This window comes from Tenrec ecaudatus, chromosome 1 (assembly GCF_050624435.1).
Source record: "Tenrec ecaudatus isolate mTenEca1 chromosome 1, mTenEca1.hap1, whole genome shotgun sequence".
In the NCBI taxonomy this organism is placed as follows: domain Eukaryota; kingdom Metazoa; phylum Chordata; class Mammalia; order Afrosoricida; family Tenrecidae; genus Tenrec; species Tenrec ecaudatus.
In genome coordinates, this window is record NC_134530.1 from 149,869,361 (window position 1) to 149,886,692 (window position 17,332).

The 17,332-nt window shown below is 41.7% G+C and overlaps 1 protein-coding gene across 1 annotated transcript in view; it reads right to left on the bottom strand.

Annotated features, from left to right (window-relative positions):
* The window catches only part of DENND2C (DENN domain containing 2C), a 97,470-nt gene that overhangs the window by 29,073 nt on the left and 51,065 nt on the right, over positions 1 to 17,332 (bottom strand). Inside the window, exons 5-8 of the mRNA XM_075559655.1 lie at positions 16,763 to 16,933; positions 8,711 to 8,807; positions 3,733 to 3,777; positions 1,954 to 2,141 (exon numbers count right to left, since the gene is read on the bottom strand). Coding sequence (XP_075415770.1) covers positions 1,954 to 2,141; positions 3,733 to 3,777; positions 8,711 to 8,807; positions 16,763 to 16,933 — 501 coding nt within the window. The remainder of the gene's footprint in view (positions 1 to 1,953; positions 2,142 to 3,732; positions 3,778 to 8,710; positions 8,808 to 16,762; positions 16,934 to 17,332) is intronic.

The following is a 17,332-nucleotide window of genomic DNA, read 5'->3' on the forward strand; positions in this document are numbered from 1 at the left end:
CCTTCCTGTGAGGTTTGTCTTCGCCTGTAATTTAAGGGGCTTGCATGTCCCCAGAGAAGATAAAAGCCTGGGCTAGCATTAAAAATTCTCTCTCTCTCCCCCTCCACGTGGACAACCAAGCGGGGCTGAGGCGACATGCTACCATGAATTGTGTCTGACTCCATTTATTTCAATATTTCTATCGCTCATGCTCTCTACAACTTTAATATAATCCTTACTTATTATTGCTGTACAATTGCACTTACCAGACCTGTAATGATGTGTTAGGGGCTGGCTTCCTCTGCCATCAAAGGACTGGGAGCAGGAGTTGGGACCACATGAGAACTGAGGCTTTAAAACCCCAGCATACATGTCCCGTTGTCCAACTGGGTTTCACTTACAAAACTTGAATTCAAATGTTAAATTAAGAATTCTGAGGTGGGGATTACGGAGTATTAAACTCCAGGCACAGGCCCTTCTGAGAGGGGGGTCTCATGTGACTTCACTGGTCACATGCCCTGGAAGCCAAACCTGCTCCTTACTCGGCTTCAGCCAAATGCTGCCAATTAGGAATGCAGGTCAGCTGTTGGCGGTCTGTGCGCTTCCTCAAGAAAAAGTCGCAAGAGATTTCTATGGGAAAATAATTTTTAAATACTGGCAACAAGATGTGTCATCCTTTTAAAAATAATCCAAAACAATGCAAACCAAAGCAACATGTCTGTGGGCTCAGTGTGCTCACAGCCACCAGTTTGCAAACTGTGGTTTAAGAATCAAGTTTCTGTTTTTCCAACTCTGAACTTCGAAGTTCAGAGCCACATGCTGTCTGTACACCCTGTGAAGGGAGACCAAAAAGATAGTTTCCAGCTGTATCCCCAGCACCTAGCCCTAGCAAATAGGAGGGTTTAACAAATGCTTGATGGTTAGCTTAGTGCATAAACGATTTTTTTGAAAACGGTAGAGCAAAACTAGCTGATATTATTAATGATAGTTACCATTTATTGATTGCTTCCTGTGTGCTAGGAATTGCATTACCTGTTGCCATCAAGTTGATTCCACCCCAGTACCACTAGGATGGAGTAGGACGGCCCTACAGGGTTTGCGAGGCTGTAAATCTTTATGAAAGCCAGACAGCTTCATCTCCCCCCACACAGAGCAGCTGTGGATTAGAACCACCTACCTTTCAGTTTGCAGCCGAGTGCTTTGCCACTGTGCCACCATGATGCACATTATAGACATTCTGTCTTGAAATCGTCACTAATAATTGATACTTCTTCTATTGCTTTCTGGGTGCCAGGCACTGTTCTCATGGTCTTACACAAATTAACTTATTTAATCCTCAAAAATATGTCATGTAGATACGATTATGCCCATTTAACAAATGAAGAAACTGAGGCTCAGAGAGCTGAAATAACAGTTCCAGAGCTACTAAGGGAGTGGCAGATGCACAGAATTGGCTTATAGTCTATGCTCTAAAAACACTGAACCTAATCCATTGCCATCGAGTCAATTGTGATTCACCACCACCCAACAGGACAGAGGAGAACTGACCCACAGGGTGCCCGAAGCTGTAGTTTTTACATCAGACTGCCACATCTTTGCCCCATGTTGCTGCTGGTGGGTTCGAACCACTGACCTTGGTTAACTAGTCAAGTGTTTAACCACGGCACCAGGAAGGCTCCCCTTCCAAGGCCTAAAACACTACCCCCTATTCTGCCTCATTTATTATTCCCCTTATCAAGAATGAGAAGATGGACACCTTGCCAAACAAAAAAAGGAACCTGGACAATGAGCCTGTTTGGTACCCACTTGGTGCAGCACATGTCTGACATAAGACTGTGTCAGATTCAGTTACCAGGTTCTACAGGAAGTACAGTATTGGTAAACACGGGAGAGATCACAATGAACAGGGAAAGAGGCGAGAGGCCCTCACAGAGACCCAGGACCAACCCCTCCTCTTGGCCTCCGTCTACCCACCTTGCTAGGGAACTGCTGTATGACCTGGGGGACATAGCTCTTTCCTGAAGGCTGCTTCTGCAGGGACACCACCACAAAAAGCTCAAACAGCTGCTGCTCCTGTAATTCAATGAGGTCCCGCTCCAGGGTCTGGTAGTGAGGGTTCCTCTTGGACGCCTGCTGCAGTTGTGCTAAGCGCTTGTGGCGATCTGGAATGAAATCAGGAAGTGACCTTTTTCCTTCCTCCCCCAGAGGCTGTGACCCCTTAAGGACTCATCTTCATGGTGTCATCACTGAGTGAATGCTGACTAATCCGTTCCTGCCACACAGACACACCTCGTTGGCTATGACATACGGGGGGCACCGAGTGCAGACCAGGGGGCATCACCAGGTTGTTACGGGACTGATCGCTACATCGTAACTGGATAGTATAGTGCATGCCGGTACATTCTGTATGCTATGCCATCTTTCCTGACACCCCACTAGGATCTATGGGAAACACAAGGGGAATACCATCAAAAAGCACCGGACTGGCAACAGGGGTCATTGTTGGGACTTTGATATCGTGGGCAGGGCCTGTACATAAGCATATTTAAGCAGTTTGCAGCAATTCCACTTAAATCTGGACAGTGTTTAGACTTATGTTATCTCTGCATTCTGAACAATTTGGGGCACTGTTCACTGAAGGAAACTGTGTACTTGAAAAAATAAAAACCCAACATTGCCCAAACGGCTCAAAGTTTTGCTTACGTATCATTTTGAGCCAGCAACTAAATGACACATCCTCTAATTCTTTTCTTTTTAAGATAAGGTGCCTTCTTCCACAAATAAAGTTACATTGTGGATCCAAATGTAAAAAACGCTTAAAAAATCTAGGAATAACTATTCCCGATGGTTCCCCAGAATTACCCACTACATTTACTGTTCTAGGCAAAGCTTTACTAAGCCCCAAAGGGCTGAGATCAATGTAAGGAAATTTTAGGTAGTTTGTCAGTACCAAGGACACAAAAGTAGCATCTTTATACACGTGGGATGAGTCTGATGATGATTTAAGTTTCACCTTCATTCAGGCTACAGATTTAAGCACCTGAAGCAACTCGGGCCAAAGAAGGGAGCACAAGGCTCATTAGTCATAAGATTAGTGTGTCAGATTTGGCTGTGTCCTATACTCAGGTTTGATCATTCAAGTCTCCTACTTTCTATCCCCAGGCTTCATATGTCAGTAAGTTCAGTAGAAACCAAGTAACTTGCTGTGAAAAGTCATTAGATAAAGTATACAAAGCACTAGATAGAACCAAAATCACGCAGCACTATTTCACACATGTTAACAGAAAGTAAACAGCATAATAATTTGGCTTATGAATGCATTTGAATAAGAAATGTATTCTTTCTCAATGCCTTTAGACAGATATCAGAGTTACTCAAATAATTGCACTTGAGTGACTATGAAAAATCAGATATTTAATGATTATTATTTGTCTGAGGATGATTCACACACTTGGTTTGAACTGCCAGAGAACTACTGCACGTTTGCCTGGGCATGCAGCTCTGTGCCGCTCCCCAAAGAACATTCCACCCTGAGAACCATACTGGTTTACTTTACTCTGTATGGGGATTTTAATGTTGTCAAAATCCTGACAGCACACTGTTTACTGCCACCAAATCTTAGCAGGTTCTGAAAACCAAGAATTACCTACAAGTGAAACTTCATGTGGGAAAAAACATGTTTAATCATGAAAGTGTCACTCCGCCTAGACCCATGACAATCACGTGAAAGGGAGCAGCCGGTGACTCACTCACTCTTTGGCAGATACTCGGCATCACTCTCGTTCCCACTGGTTTCACCTGAAAAGAGAGAAAGAGTTTCCATCGGTATTGTCCGACATACAAAGTACATGAGTCGAGAAAAACAGAGACATGAGCATTTGCAGTCAGGGTTAATTAGCCTTTTTTTTGCAAATCACTCCAGTTATATCAGGTTAGGGCGAGTTCCACAAGAGAATTTAAAAAGGCTCATAAAGTACTTTATTCCAATTTTTTCCACACCCTGCTTCCTCCCACCATTCCCTCTTCACCTATAACTATGAGAATCAATGGCATTTCAGTCTAGTTTTAAGAATGCAAGTCTATTGTGATAAGAGCTGTATGAGCCACCAATAAAATGATAGAAAAAATGCAAGTCTAATCCAGTGGGTCATGGAGTCCGCTCTGACCCACAGTGGCCCTGTGCACAGCAGAACAAAACACTGCCCGGTGCTGTGCGATCCTCACAATTGTTCCTGTGTCAATCCATCTTGTCAAGGGCCTTCCTCTTTTTTGCTGCCCCTCTACTTTACCAAACACGATGAACTCTTAGTGACACTAAGGACAGAATAGGGTTTCACAGGCTCTGATCTTTAAGGGAGCACATCAGTGGGTCTTTTCTCCCATAGAACAGCTGGCCACCTCCTAAGAGTTTATGAAGTGTTTAGAAAGAAAGAGGAAAGGCAATATAACTAGGAAAGATCTTCTGAGATCATTTAAGAGGCTTTAATGTATTCATAAAGCATGCTGGTGATCGTTTGAGTTAGGTGTTGGGCTGATAACTGCAAGGTTGGTGGCTCAAATCCACCAGTTAGTTGCTCTGCAAACAAAAGATAGGCTGTCTGCTGCCACGGAGATTCAAGAGACCCTATACAGAGTTGCTATGAGTCACAACTGAGTTGATAGCAATGGGTTTGGAATGCATTTATACTGACATATTTGGATGAACTGCAGTTCCAGAAACCGAATGTCAGTTGGCTTATGCACTAATAGGGAAACCTGCTGGGACTCTGGATGGATTAAAAAATACTTGGGTGTTCTTTTTTTTCTACTGTCATATATATTTTTAATTTTGAACACTGTTAAAATATACATAATAAAACACTTGCCAAGTCAATAATTTTCATGTCTTATTCAGTAACTATGATTACACTCTTCATTCTTCATGTTTCCAACTATGATCACGATTCTTTTCTGAATTGGGTGTCCCTTTTTATATATAACTTTGATACATAGATGATAAAGACAGAACAAAATAAGGTCAATGAATAATTTTGTAATGCCTGATAACTGAAAATTTAAAAATATTTTGGTTGGAGTACAGTCGGTAAATCCCAGCATGTACTGACAGAGTAAGTAAGTATAATAATTGAGTTCTACTAGGTATGGTTGGTTTACAGACAAAAGGAGGAGACTGTAATGCTGAGAACTATGACCATGAAGCCAGAAGGTTCTCAGGCATGAGAGTAGCTCTTCCGGTTTTACTGGAAGAGTTGGCAACTGACAATGGATAACAATTTTTTGGTAAGGGTTATTATTGAGAATTTTTTTCTTTTTTAAAAATTTGATGCTAGACATTGGCCACTTGAGCTATTGTTTTTTTTCTTTTTAATAATGATACAAGTCAATGAGAAAAAAAGATTTGGTTCTTTTTTTTTAAAAGCATGTGGCTCTTAAGAAACTTGTCTTATAAGAGGAAAGTAAAAGGAAATAGAGTAATGAGCTAGGAGGCAAAGGGCATTTATACAGGTCTAAATAAAGGCATGTACATATGTAAATATATTTATATGAGGATGTAGAAATAGATCTATGTGCATATATGTATATGCTTAGTATTAAGGTAGCAGATGGACATTGGGCCTCCACTCAAGTACTCCTTCAATGCAAGAATACTTTGTTCAAGTAAACTGGCATTCCATGATGCTCACCTTCCTGACACAATTGCTGAAGACAAATGGGTACATAAGCAAATGTGGTGAAGAAAGCTGATGGTGCCCGGCTATCAAAAGATATGGCACATGGGTTTTAAAGGCTTGAAGGTAAACAAGTGGCAACAAAGCCCACATGGAAGAAACACACCAGCTTGTGTGATCATGAGGTGTCAAATGGGATCAGGTATCAGGCATCATCAGACCAAAAAATAATATCATTGTGAATAAGGGGAGGAGTGCAGAGTGGAAACCTAAAGCCCATCTGTAGGCAACTGGACATCCCCTTTGAGAAGGGTAGCAGGGAAGAGATGAGCCAGCCAGGGTGCAGTGCAGCAATGATGAAACATACAACTTTCCTCTAGTTCCTAAATGCTTCCTCCCACACACACTATCATGATCCCAATTCTACCTTACAAATCTGGCTAGACCAAGGGATGTACACTGGTACAGATAGGAACTGGAAACACAGGGAATCCAGGGTGGATGATCCCTTCAGAACCAGTGATGAGAGTGGCGATACCGGGAGGGTGGGGTAGAAAGGGGGATCTACATATAACCTCCTCCCTGATGGAAAGACAACAGAAAAGTGAGTGAAGGGAGATGTTGGACAGTGCAAGATATGACAAAATAAAAATTTATAAATTTTCAAGGGTTCATGAGAGAGGGGTGAGGGGAGGGAGGGGGAAAATGAGGAGCTGATGACAGGAACTTAAATGGAGAGCAAATGTTTTGAGAATGATGAGGACAATGAATGTACAAATGTGCTTTATACAATTAATGTATGTACGGATTGTGATAAGAGTTATATGAGCCCCCAATAAAATTATGTAAAAGAAAAAAGAAAGAAACTTGTCTTAAAGCCAAATTCACTAAGATGTTCCTATTACATTTGGCAAAACCACACAGATAAAATAAAGTCAGTAATAATACCATTTAATTAGAGTGGTATACCTGCAGACTACTTTTCATCTGGGCAAATGCGTGTCTTATTTTCCAAGAGTGTGTCCTGGCCCTAGGGTTTCAAGACCACCAAATTTGCAATTTATCATTTATTTCCTTTACAATAGTGACCATAGTAACTGCCACATAGGGTTATTTAGAAAGTTAGTAAGTATAGTTGAAAGGATCTGGTGTCATGTCTGGCATTAGTTTTCCTTTTGTATTATCTGTATTCTGAATTATAGAAACAAAAAGCCTTTGTACTCTAGTTGAGAATTAGGAAATATGGAAGAGGAGCCAGCACAACTGCTGAGAATCAAAGCTAGGAGGGAAAGTGAGAGTGTGGTGCCATGATTCGTGATTGGATTCCTCCTCTGGCTCAGCCTCCATATATGTGATGTGAGGAGAGTCCTGCTTCATGGTGCTGCCTCAGGCTATACGTGGGGCCCAGCATGCAAAGGAACCTTTAGGTCATGGAGTCGACAGGAGCTATTTCATTAACAATGACCAAAACATCTCTTCTACAGAGAAGACGGAAACACATCTTATTAACTGCTGTTGAAAATATGAAAATTTATATTTAAAGGGGTGATATGTTCGTCTTCATCACCACAAAGTAAAGAGTCTTAAATTGTAGAACTGAAAATTTTATCTTGATAGCACATTATTGAATTTACTACCAGTGTAGATCAAAGAACAGGTTTAAGGGAAATTAAATGTTTGTGGAAGTCTGCAGACACAAGAAATGCTCTTCTCTGGTGTGACACTTGACTATTGTTTCTTATTATATAATATTTCAGGATTCCTTATGAATTAATCTGAAGTCTTCAAACTGCCCAGTTCTATATATTCCATCCCATGCAACCGAGTTAAGAATCTCACATGCATTTTAAGAAAATGCTAATACTGCATTATAGATGCTGAGAGTTTCTTAATTAAAACAATGTAAGCTCTATTTAGACATAAAACACTATTGAACTTAGATTGTAAGTTCAATCCTACATACCTTTAGTCTCTATATACTAAGTATTTTCATTTGTTTAAGTACAACTGTAAAAAAAGGTGGCTCTAATCTGCTGCCGAGTTGATTCAGCCCCATAGTGACCCTGTAGGGAAAGAGTGAGGAATGTCCAGCCCCCAGGATGTATGAGGCCTGGGAAATCATCACTAGCAGCACAGCATCACAGGCCTAATCAAAGAGAAGCCGTTCCAGCCATCAGACTGAGGTAAATTCATGAAACATTTGACCACAATGGCCCAAGAATGATGTTTTAACTATCCACATGGCCCAGGCAGAAAAAAAAAGGTTCTTCCCTCCTGCTCTAGGACAAAATAAAACTACCTCATATGATTTCAAGGCTGTAATCTTTACGGAAGCACACGGCCTTTCTTTCTTCAACGGAGCAGTTGGTGAGTTGAAGTTCCAACCGCCTCCCATTGACGAGTGTCTCAAAAACCCACTGCTGTCAAGTAGATTTGAACTTGCTGCGACCAATTAGACAAAACTGCCCCTTTGAGTTTCTAAGACTAAATCTTTATGGGAGCAGACAGCCTCATCTTTGTCCTGTGCAGCAGCTGGTGGGTTTGAACAGCTGAATTTGTGGTTAGCACCTCCGAGTGTGTCCACTATGCCACCAGCGCTCCTTTTGAACAGTGTATAACCCAAAAAGCCCCACTGCCAATGAGTCAATTCTGACTCCCAGGGCCCATACAAAGGACAGGGTAAAACTTCTTTTGAGGGTTTCCAAGACTAAATATTCAGAGAAGCAGCCAGCCTCATTTGCAAAGGAGCTGGTATGTTTGAACCACCTAAAGCTTGGCCCACTGTGCTGCCAGGGCTGCTCAGTGATGCGATCTACCTGTGAGAATGTGTCACCTTGTTTATAATTATTTTGTCATGTATTTATCTAATTGGTTCTACATGAACGGAATTAAATAAAAGGCCTAACAGGAAGAATAGGAAGCAGCCACTAATCCCAAAGAAGCTTATATTTGAATGGAACCAATGTAAATTAAAAAACTGTAATACACATCAAACCTTCAGGTATGCAATGTTTTCCTCCTACACCGGTAGCTAATGAGAGCTGGAACAGAGCACATCTTACCTTTTGAGGGCGGCACCTCTTTCCCAGTGTAAGGGTGTAACTTTACTTTCTTCTTTCCTCGCTTAGATTCAAATACGTCTTCTATTTTCAACACATACTGAAAATAGACCAAAAAAAGACCCCTTAAACTTTTTGGTTAAAAGTAGCACTCTAAAATTTTTCAGAGCAATGGCCTTACTTTATTAATGATTAAAGAAAATTTATTTGTGATTCTCATTCAGTGAGAAGACCTATTTTAGAAATTACGACATTTAAATGATTTACTTTTGAGTCTTTCATTAAATATGCTATTCCAAGCCAGAGTTCATGGCATAGGTTAGGCAAGTAGGAGAGGACATCTTTCCAGGAGAACTCAGTGCAGACTCTTAGGATGGTCACTCCACGTCACAACATGGGAGAAATCTGGCTACTGCACTCCAGAGAGTGACCAAATCCTGATGATCAAACTCAAGTTTTCACTTGTCTGGCGTAGGAAGTGGAATACTCATTCACTGGAAGGCAGGGTGAGGCTCAGTTATTTCTGCTCCCAGAAATTCTTTGTGAAGAGGACAATCATTCTTAAACAGCTTTTGTCGAAGGGGACACTCACTTCTTTTTTTCTCTTTTTTAAATGGGGCAAAAATACGAAACTCTCAAATATCAAAGGCAAAAAACAAGCTTTTTAAAACTTCCTTTCATATTCTGTATTTTAAGCAAGTCCAGCCTAGACCATTCACTTTTTAAAAGTTACATAACTGCTTCTCCTCATTTACTCCTTAGAATTCTTTCTTTGCTGTTAGGAAAGGGGTGTGTGTGTGTGTGTGTGTGTGTGTGTGTGTGTGTGTGTGAGAGAGAGAGAGAGAGAGAGAGAGAGAGAGAGAGAGAGAGAGAGAGAGAGAGAGAGAGAGAGAGAGAGAGAGAGAGAGAGAGGGAGAGGGGAGAGGGGAGAGGGGAGAGGGGAGAGGGGAGAGGGGAGAGGGGAGAGGGGAGAGGGGAGAGGGGAGAGGGGAGAGGGGAGAGGGGAGAGGGGAGAGGGGAGAGGGGAGAGGGGAGAGGGGAGAGGGGAGAGGGGAGAGGGGAGAGGGGAGAGGGGAGAGAGAGAGAGAGAGAGAGAGAGAGAGAGAGAGAGAGAGAGAGAGAGAGAGAGAGAGAAGAGAAGAGAAGAGAAGAGAAGAGAAGAGAAGAGAAGAGAAGAGAAGAGAAGAGAAGAGAAGAGAAGAGAAGAGAAGAGAAGAGAAGAGAAGAGAGAGAAAAGACTAAACTGCTTCCATTATTTGGATTATTCTCACACTTTGAGAACTGTTTTGTGTGTTTAGGTTTTTAAAAAGAGCTTGTGAAGCTGCAACTCCAACAGAAAATTACTAATGTCCTTAAATTAAAACAATAACAACAAAAGCCCACAAGAGACTCCAGCATAAAAAGGTACTGTTTTACAGGCTACAGGAACAACCTATGAGAGTAAACATGTATTTTGAGATCAAAATGACTAAAGAGAGCATAATTATTAATGTGCATTTGAAAATTATACTCAAATATTATAAAGGGAAATATGTGTTCTAGAAAGAGGATATAAGGTAATAAGATTTTAATTTAGACTATGAACTCGTCTAAATTACTAGTAGGTAGAACTAGGTAGAAGAGCTTACATTTCATGTCTAGTGGCAGGAAATATTGCAGAATAGTCGTCCTAAGAAACGACAGAGACCATATTGCTGTAGATCTTTGACAAAAACAATACACAACATTAGGAAACCGACTCTAGCAAACAATCCCACACAAGCTCCCACAGCAGGGAGAGAAAGGAAGGGTGGGGAGGAGGCATATGGACTAGATCAGTGGTTTTCAAATTATGAAAGCAGCTTCCCTTCCAGGGATAGCTCTAGTCATCAAAGGGGAGAGAAATGAGAAATGTTTTTCTTGTGGAAAGCTGTTCCTGAACACACTCCAAAGCCAAACTGCATCCTGCCTACAGAACGTGCGTTCATGGAGGAGCACCAGCAGAAATGCTGTTCACAAGTCTGTTCCCGCTCCAGAATTTAGAGTCGATCATCCTTTGCTTCCTCAAGAAAACTTTCAGGAAAATATTAGAAAAGGAACGGTTGGATCATGCTTCCTATAATCAGAAAGGGAACTGGCTTAGTCTCTGGGGACACACAGGACATAAAATACTGAGGCGTGAAGTCAAAAGCCCTCCAAAGTCTCATGGGCACTCATTAAACGCCACCGTGCATAACGCTCAAGGATTCGGTCATGCTATTCCAGGAGCCACATCCAAACGCAATCCCTTTTGTGTTTGCACTCTTCCTCCGGTGCACACATGGACCTGTTGTTTCTGGGCCATGCGGGAGGCTGCTTTGTTGTGCCGGCATGATCCACACAGCCACTGCCGGATGCCTTGCAGCTCTGTAAACCTCAGATGTTTAAATATTCCTCACCACACGCAGGAGAAAAAACAGCAAAAGATTTGTTTTTCTACTGAGAGAAGTCCGTTTAGCTTGTTTTTTAAAGTGTGCACCTTTAACTCTTCATATGCTAAAGAGGAAGAGGCAGGAAATTGAGCAGAAGAGGTAAAGTAACAGGAGCTCAACAGGAGTTACTAAACCAAGAAACAGCTGTGACTTCTGGTTAATGTTAAAGTCAGGTACCAAAATCATAGGCTAAAAGAATTATAGGCTAAATGAAACCACACATCAGCGGTTTTCAAATCCAGCTACATCAGATGAGATAAAGGGAAATAAAAACTTTTCCAGAGGGCTGCGTGACAGCTGCACAGTATTTTTCAATCTTGACAACATTCTTGAAAAATACTTCCATGTAATTCCTTAAACGTCTTTCCTAAAAGAAAATATATAATCCCAATTAATTCTTTGTGGGTCCCACATTTCTAAGCTAAATAACTTCTATACTTACTGCCTTTTTTATGCTCAGAGAAGTAATTTAATTAGTATAATTGCTAGCAATTTCTATTTCCAAGTGATAGATTTCTCTTTTCTTTCATCTAAATTGAAAATTTTGTCTCACATTAAAAAAAAAGTAAGAAAGAAACAACCAAAAAAAAAAAAAAACAACCCCACTGCTTTGGAGTCAATTCCAATCATTGTGACCTTACCCGACTACAGCAGCACTGGCTTCTAGGGCGGGTTTCCATGACTGTACCCTTACGGCGCAGGCCTTTTCATCTGTCTATGGGAAGCACTGGTGGGTTCAACAGCTGACCTTTGATTAGCAGCCAAGCCCTTTGGCTGTTGCACTTATGTTTTTTTTAATTAGTTGGGATTTAATACATGTATCATTCCATATTTCAGTCACATCAGTGAGAATTGTACAATTGCTACCACAATCCGTTTTCAACGATTCTTTTTCTACATGGACTCCAGGACATTGTCTCCCTTTTACACACCTCACCACCACCGCTGTCCCCCCACCCCCAGAACCCCTTATATTTTACTTGCTGTGCCTATAGGTTCACCAATCCTGGGTTTTATATACCAAAAAACAGAAAAACATACGACACAGCTTCAAGAGGGTTATCTCCATTGACATAACACCTGAGAATGAACAAAAACCACACAAAACAATACAAACCAAAAATAGAGAAAATTTTGGATACCAGGTCAGATCCCAGCATGCAACATAGAGGGAATCTACTGCCAAAGTTTCAACTGTTTCAACTGTTCGGGTCAGATGTATGCCTTTGCTCGTGTATACTTCTCTCTCCCAAGCACTCTGCTCAGTGACCACTCTCCTCCCATCCCTTACTTTTAGATAGGAGGAGTTCTCCAGAGGCTGATTTCTGATGTAGCTTATTTCCTTGTAGATTCATCCACAAAGGAATCTTGGGTTCCCACTGTCATCCACTGCCTTCTGCACAGCGGATTTTCACAATTTAGGTTCTGATACTGATCCCTCCTTCGACTTTGAATTCTATGGATTCCAGTCCTTTGGTGACTGATGATGGTGAGCTTCTTCCATGTGGACTTAGTTGACCTCTCACTTGGATGGCTGCTTGTTTGGAGACAAGCCTTTAAGACCCCAGATACTATTTTATCTGATAGCCAGGTACCTTCTAAATTCTTCACCACATTTTGCTACAGCACCCATATCTTCGGTGTTCCCTTCAGCAGGCCTCTTTTACTAGATTATGATGCTGCTGTTGTTATGGACCATCAAGTCTATAGTGTTTGAGCTTCCTAAGTCTGTGCTTCATCACTTTCATCAAGAGATCGTATAGTCTAGCTTCTCAGACTCTTTGCTCAGTCTATAGATTGAGTAAATATGGCCAAGTTGTCCAAGTTTCCTGATTTCAAACTATGCTGTAGTTGCAGTCCCACAAAATTTTACTTGTCTGTGATAGAACACATATTGTTTGATAGTTTCCAGACTGTTGGATCAGCTTTCTTTGAAATAATCATTAACATCTATGCCAGCCAATTGTCTTCCAAATTTCTGCATAAGAGGACGCTTCAACAACAAAGCCCACATGGAAGAAGCACGCCAGCCTGCATGATTACGAGGTGCCGCAGGGATCAGCTATCAGGCATCAAAGAACAAAAAAATCATATCATTGTGTGCTCACCTCCCTGATATGATCATTGAAGACAAATATGTGCATAAGAAAATGTGGTGAAGAAAGCTGACGGTGGCCGGCTTTCAAAAGATATAGCATCTGGGGTTTTAAAGGCTTGAAGGTAAACAAATGGACGTCTAGCTCAGAAGCAACAAAGCCCACATGGAAGAAGCACACCAGCCTGTGCATTCACGAGGAGCCAAAGGGATCAGTTATCAGGCATCAAAAAACAAAAAATCATATCACAGTGAATGTGGGGGGATACGGGGTGGAGACCCAAGGCCCATTTGTAGGCCACTGGACAGCCCTTACAGAAGGGTCTTGGGGAGGAGATGAGCCAGTCAGGGTGCGAACTAGCAATGATGAAACATACAACTTTCCTCCAGTTCCTAAATGCTTCCTCCACCCCACCCCCCATCATGATCCCAATTCTACCTTACAAATCTGGCTAGACCAGGGGATGTACACTGGCACAGATAGAAACTGGAAACATAGGGAATCCAGGACGGATGATCCCTTCAGGACCAGTGGTGTGAGTGGCGATACTGGGAGGGTAGGTTGGAAAGGGGAAACCGATTACAAGGATCTACATGTGACCTCCTCCCTGGGGAATGGACAACAGAAACGTGGATGAGGGGAGACGTCAGACAGGGCAAGATATAACAAAAGAATAATTTATAAATTATCAAGGGTTCATGAGGGAGTGGGGAGGGAGGGGGAAAATGAGGAGCTGAAGCCAGGGTCTTAGGTGGAGAGCAAATGTTTTGAGAATGATGAGGACAATGAATTTACAAATGTGCTTTACACAATGATGTATGTATGGATGGTGATAAGAGTTGTATGAGCCCCTAATAAAACGATAAAAAAAAGAAAGGAGGCTTCAAAAAGTTTATGCAAATATGGAACTAGAGATACTGGAATTCCCCTACGGACTTTTCAAAGCCTCTTCATAGACAAGTGATCACTTCTTCCAAGGCTGCATTTGTTTGTGGAATATATTAAAGTGAGTCACAAAGTACTGCTACCAGGGTTCCAGTTCATATGTGTAGTTTATTCCCAACAAAACCTGTTTATAACACATTTATGTGTTCAGTGGACGGATGCAGGTAAGTTCTCTCAGTAATATACTTTTCTTGGTCTTATAAGGGTGCCCCAGGAAAAGAGACAATGCCACAATAGCATGCTTGTTATCTGGTGTCACTTGAGGGCTCTGGATATCTTAGGGCAGCAGTACATAGAAAACACAGGGAATTAAACACAATCATGTCTCCTTCTGAAACTAGTATTAAATAGCTGCTTCTCATTCTCACTGCCATTGAGTCAGTTCCGACTCGTGGCCACACTAGAGGACAGGGCAGAGGTGCACAGTTGGGTTTCTGAGACTGTAACTCTCTGCAGGGGTAGGAAGCTTTTTCTTATAACATCCCAAATTAAAAAACAAAAAACCATGACAACGGTGTGAATAAATCTACAAGTGATCATTGAGACATAGTGGCTCTTGGTGGGTGCTGTTCTCTCTGCATGAAGCTTGACATGGGATGTACACGGCTCGACTAGCCCATCTCAGGGTGGTCTATGTAACAAGAATGAACGTGAAGGGTCCCGTGGTCTTATCGCACACAAGTATTCAGCTATATCTTGCTAGAAGAATTCTGTTGAATCAGATAGATTACAACTGCCATGTGATCATGGAGGAAACCACTTCTGAGACTTTGGAGGTTTCCACAAAGGAGAGGGTAAGGGTGGGCGTGAAGACAAGCTCACTGCCATTATAAAAACATCTTTCCTGAGCCACCCGACTAGGCCCTTATCCCCCTGAATTTGGGCTGAACAGTAAAAGAGATCATTACATCCAACAGATGTAAAAGAAAATGTGGGGCTAAAGTAAGGCTGATCAAGGTGATTCTCGCTTATGAAGCTGTTGCTGTTAATGTATCCCAAAGGAAGGTAGGATTCTGCAATTCTTCAAAATTTTGGTACCTACCTTCTTTGTATCTGGAGTGAGTTTCTGTGCACCTCTGCCCTGTCCTCTAGGGTGGCCACGAGTCGGAACTGACTCAATGGCAGTGAGAATGAGAAACAGCCATTTATTACTAGTTTCAGAAGGAGACATGATTGTGTTTAATTCCCTGTGTTTTCTATGTACTGCTGCCCTAAGATATCCAGAGCCCTCAAGTGACACCAGATAACAAGCATGCCATTGTGGCATTGTCTCTTTTCCTGGGGCACCCTTATAAATAATGAATTTTTGATAGAGACCTCTAGTTTTTCAAGGATCTGATTAAAATAATTTTGAGATATATCTAAAAAGAAAAGATCCAATCAAAACAGTAGTTTTCAAGGACTCCTGCTGGGCCAATTTAAATGTTCAAGGCAGAGGGGGTTGGCTCAAAAGGTTATGTAGTTGTTGCTAAGTACCATCAAATCGATTCCAACTCACGGCGACCCAATGCAAAACATTTGGCACTGTCCTGTGCCATCTTCACCAGGGTCCCCGTGCCAGAGCCCATTGTGGCAGCCAAGGTGTCAATCCATCTCCTTGAGGCCTTTCCGTTTCTCACTGCCCCTCCACTTTAAAGGTATGGTGAGCGTTCTTGAGTTTTCAACGGGCAGTTTTGATAGATTTTCTCCAGACAGAGGACAGTCATTATGAAGACTTTTTAAAAACTCAAAATTGCACTGGTGAGGAAAAGGCCAGGAAAGCTGCACTGGCATCATTTTTTTCCTATCACAACAAAGCATTGGCTCATTACTCAGAGGCAGTAAGGGCTGTCCGACAAGAATTTTATTGAGAACCTTACACTGTTCACCCTGATCTTGGTCCTTTAGACTTTATTTTTGTTCCCCTAACTCAAAAAACACTGGAAAGGAACATGAGTTGAGTCCCTTGCGGGTGCTAGAACTGCCTCTCTAACATGGTATAAATTCAAGAGTGAAGAATTTTTCAGGGAAGGGTCGAGAGATAGAAAAGCTACCTTCAGAAGGGTGTGGACCTATCAGGAGGATATATCAAGAACCCACAGCTTCACATTTTGATATTTTTGTTCAATAAAGGTGTCTCTGATTATTGAGCAATACCTTTTGAGATCTTTGTACTTTGCCTTAAGTAAAAATCTGTAAACCCTGGGACAAACCTTAATTTACTTCTGTAATCACTTAAGTCAGTGAGCTGTGACAAAGGCAGTGACCTAATGTGATTAAAAAGTCCTTTAAGACGAGATTCTGAGACCTCCTTTAGAGTGACAGAGGTGGCGGGATTAATAAGAACAAAGGTTAATAAAGGGAAGTCCAGTTAAAAATCCATTTTCCAAGTCCAGTTCCTGGCAAAAGCCATTCATGCGTTTGCCTTGCGTGAGCAAAAGTTTAAAGCATAAGGTTGCTTTCCAAACCTTCTAATTCTAATGGGTGCATTCTAACTTGTTATTTATTTCAGTCTATTTATTCTCATTTCTGGAAGTGAGGAATAATTAATAAGAGTCAAAGAAAGAAAGTATTGGAGTCCTTACCCTTGGCAGGTTTTTCCTTTTCCGGTTGGCAACTTCTCCAGCTCGGAATAGCTTCCATTCAGTTAACGTGACGGGCAAAGTGGCATCCTTTGTAAGTTTCAACCGTAAAAAAGCTTGTGAGTTCTTCAGTTCCATCGTTTTCCGGAGAAAGAACTGAGGTTTGGGAGGAAGCTGAAAGTGGAGAAGTTAAAGTGGTAAGGGGTCAGGGTCCAATCATCTAGTTTATGCTGTGTTTTCATGCGAAGGCAAAGCTATCCCAGGAGCATATTTATCTTATCTTGTCAATAATAATGGACTTGTGCAAGGATTCTCTATTTCCTTTCTCACCATTTATAAAGAAGTTTCTCTGGTTCCTAATCCAAAATTCTTCTATTACAATGTAATCAAATTTTCAGTGAACAATGGCTCTCAGGCCTCATTAACTCAAGGAGCCTATGCTGTCATGGGTTACGGATGCGTTTGGGCAGGTAATTTAGGCCACAGCTAGATGAGATTGATGAGGAGTCATGGGAACTGGCGTGAACTGAAAATGGAAAGTGCATGCCTGGTTTAAAGGCACTCATATTCAAA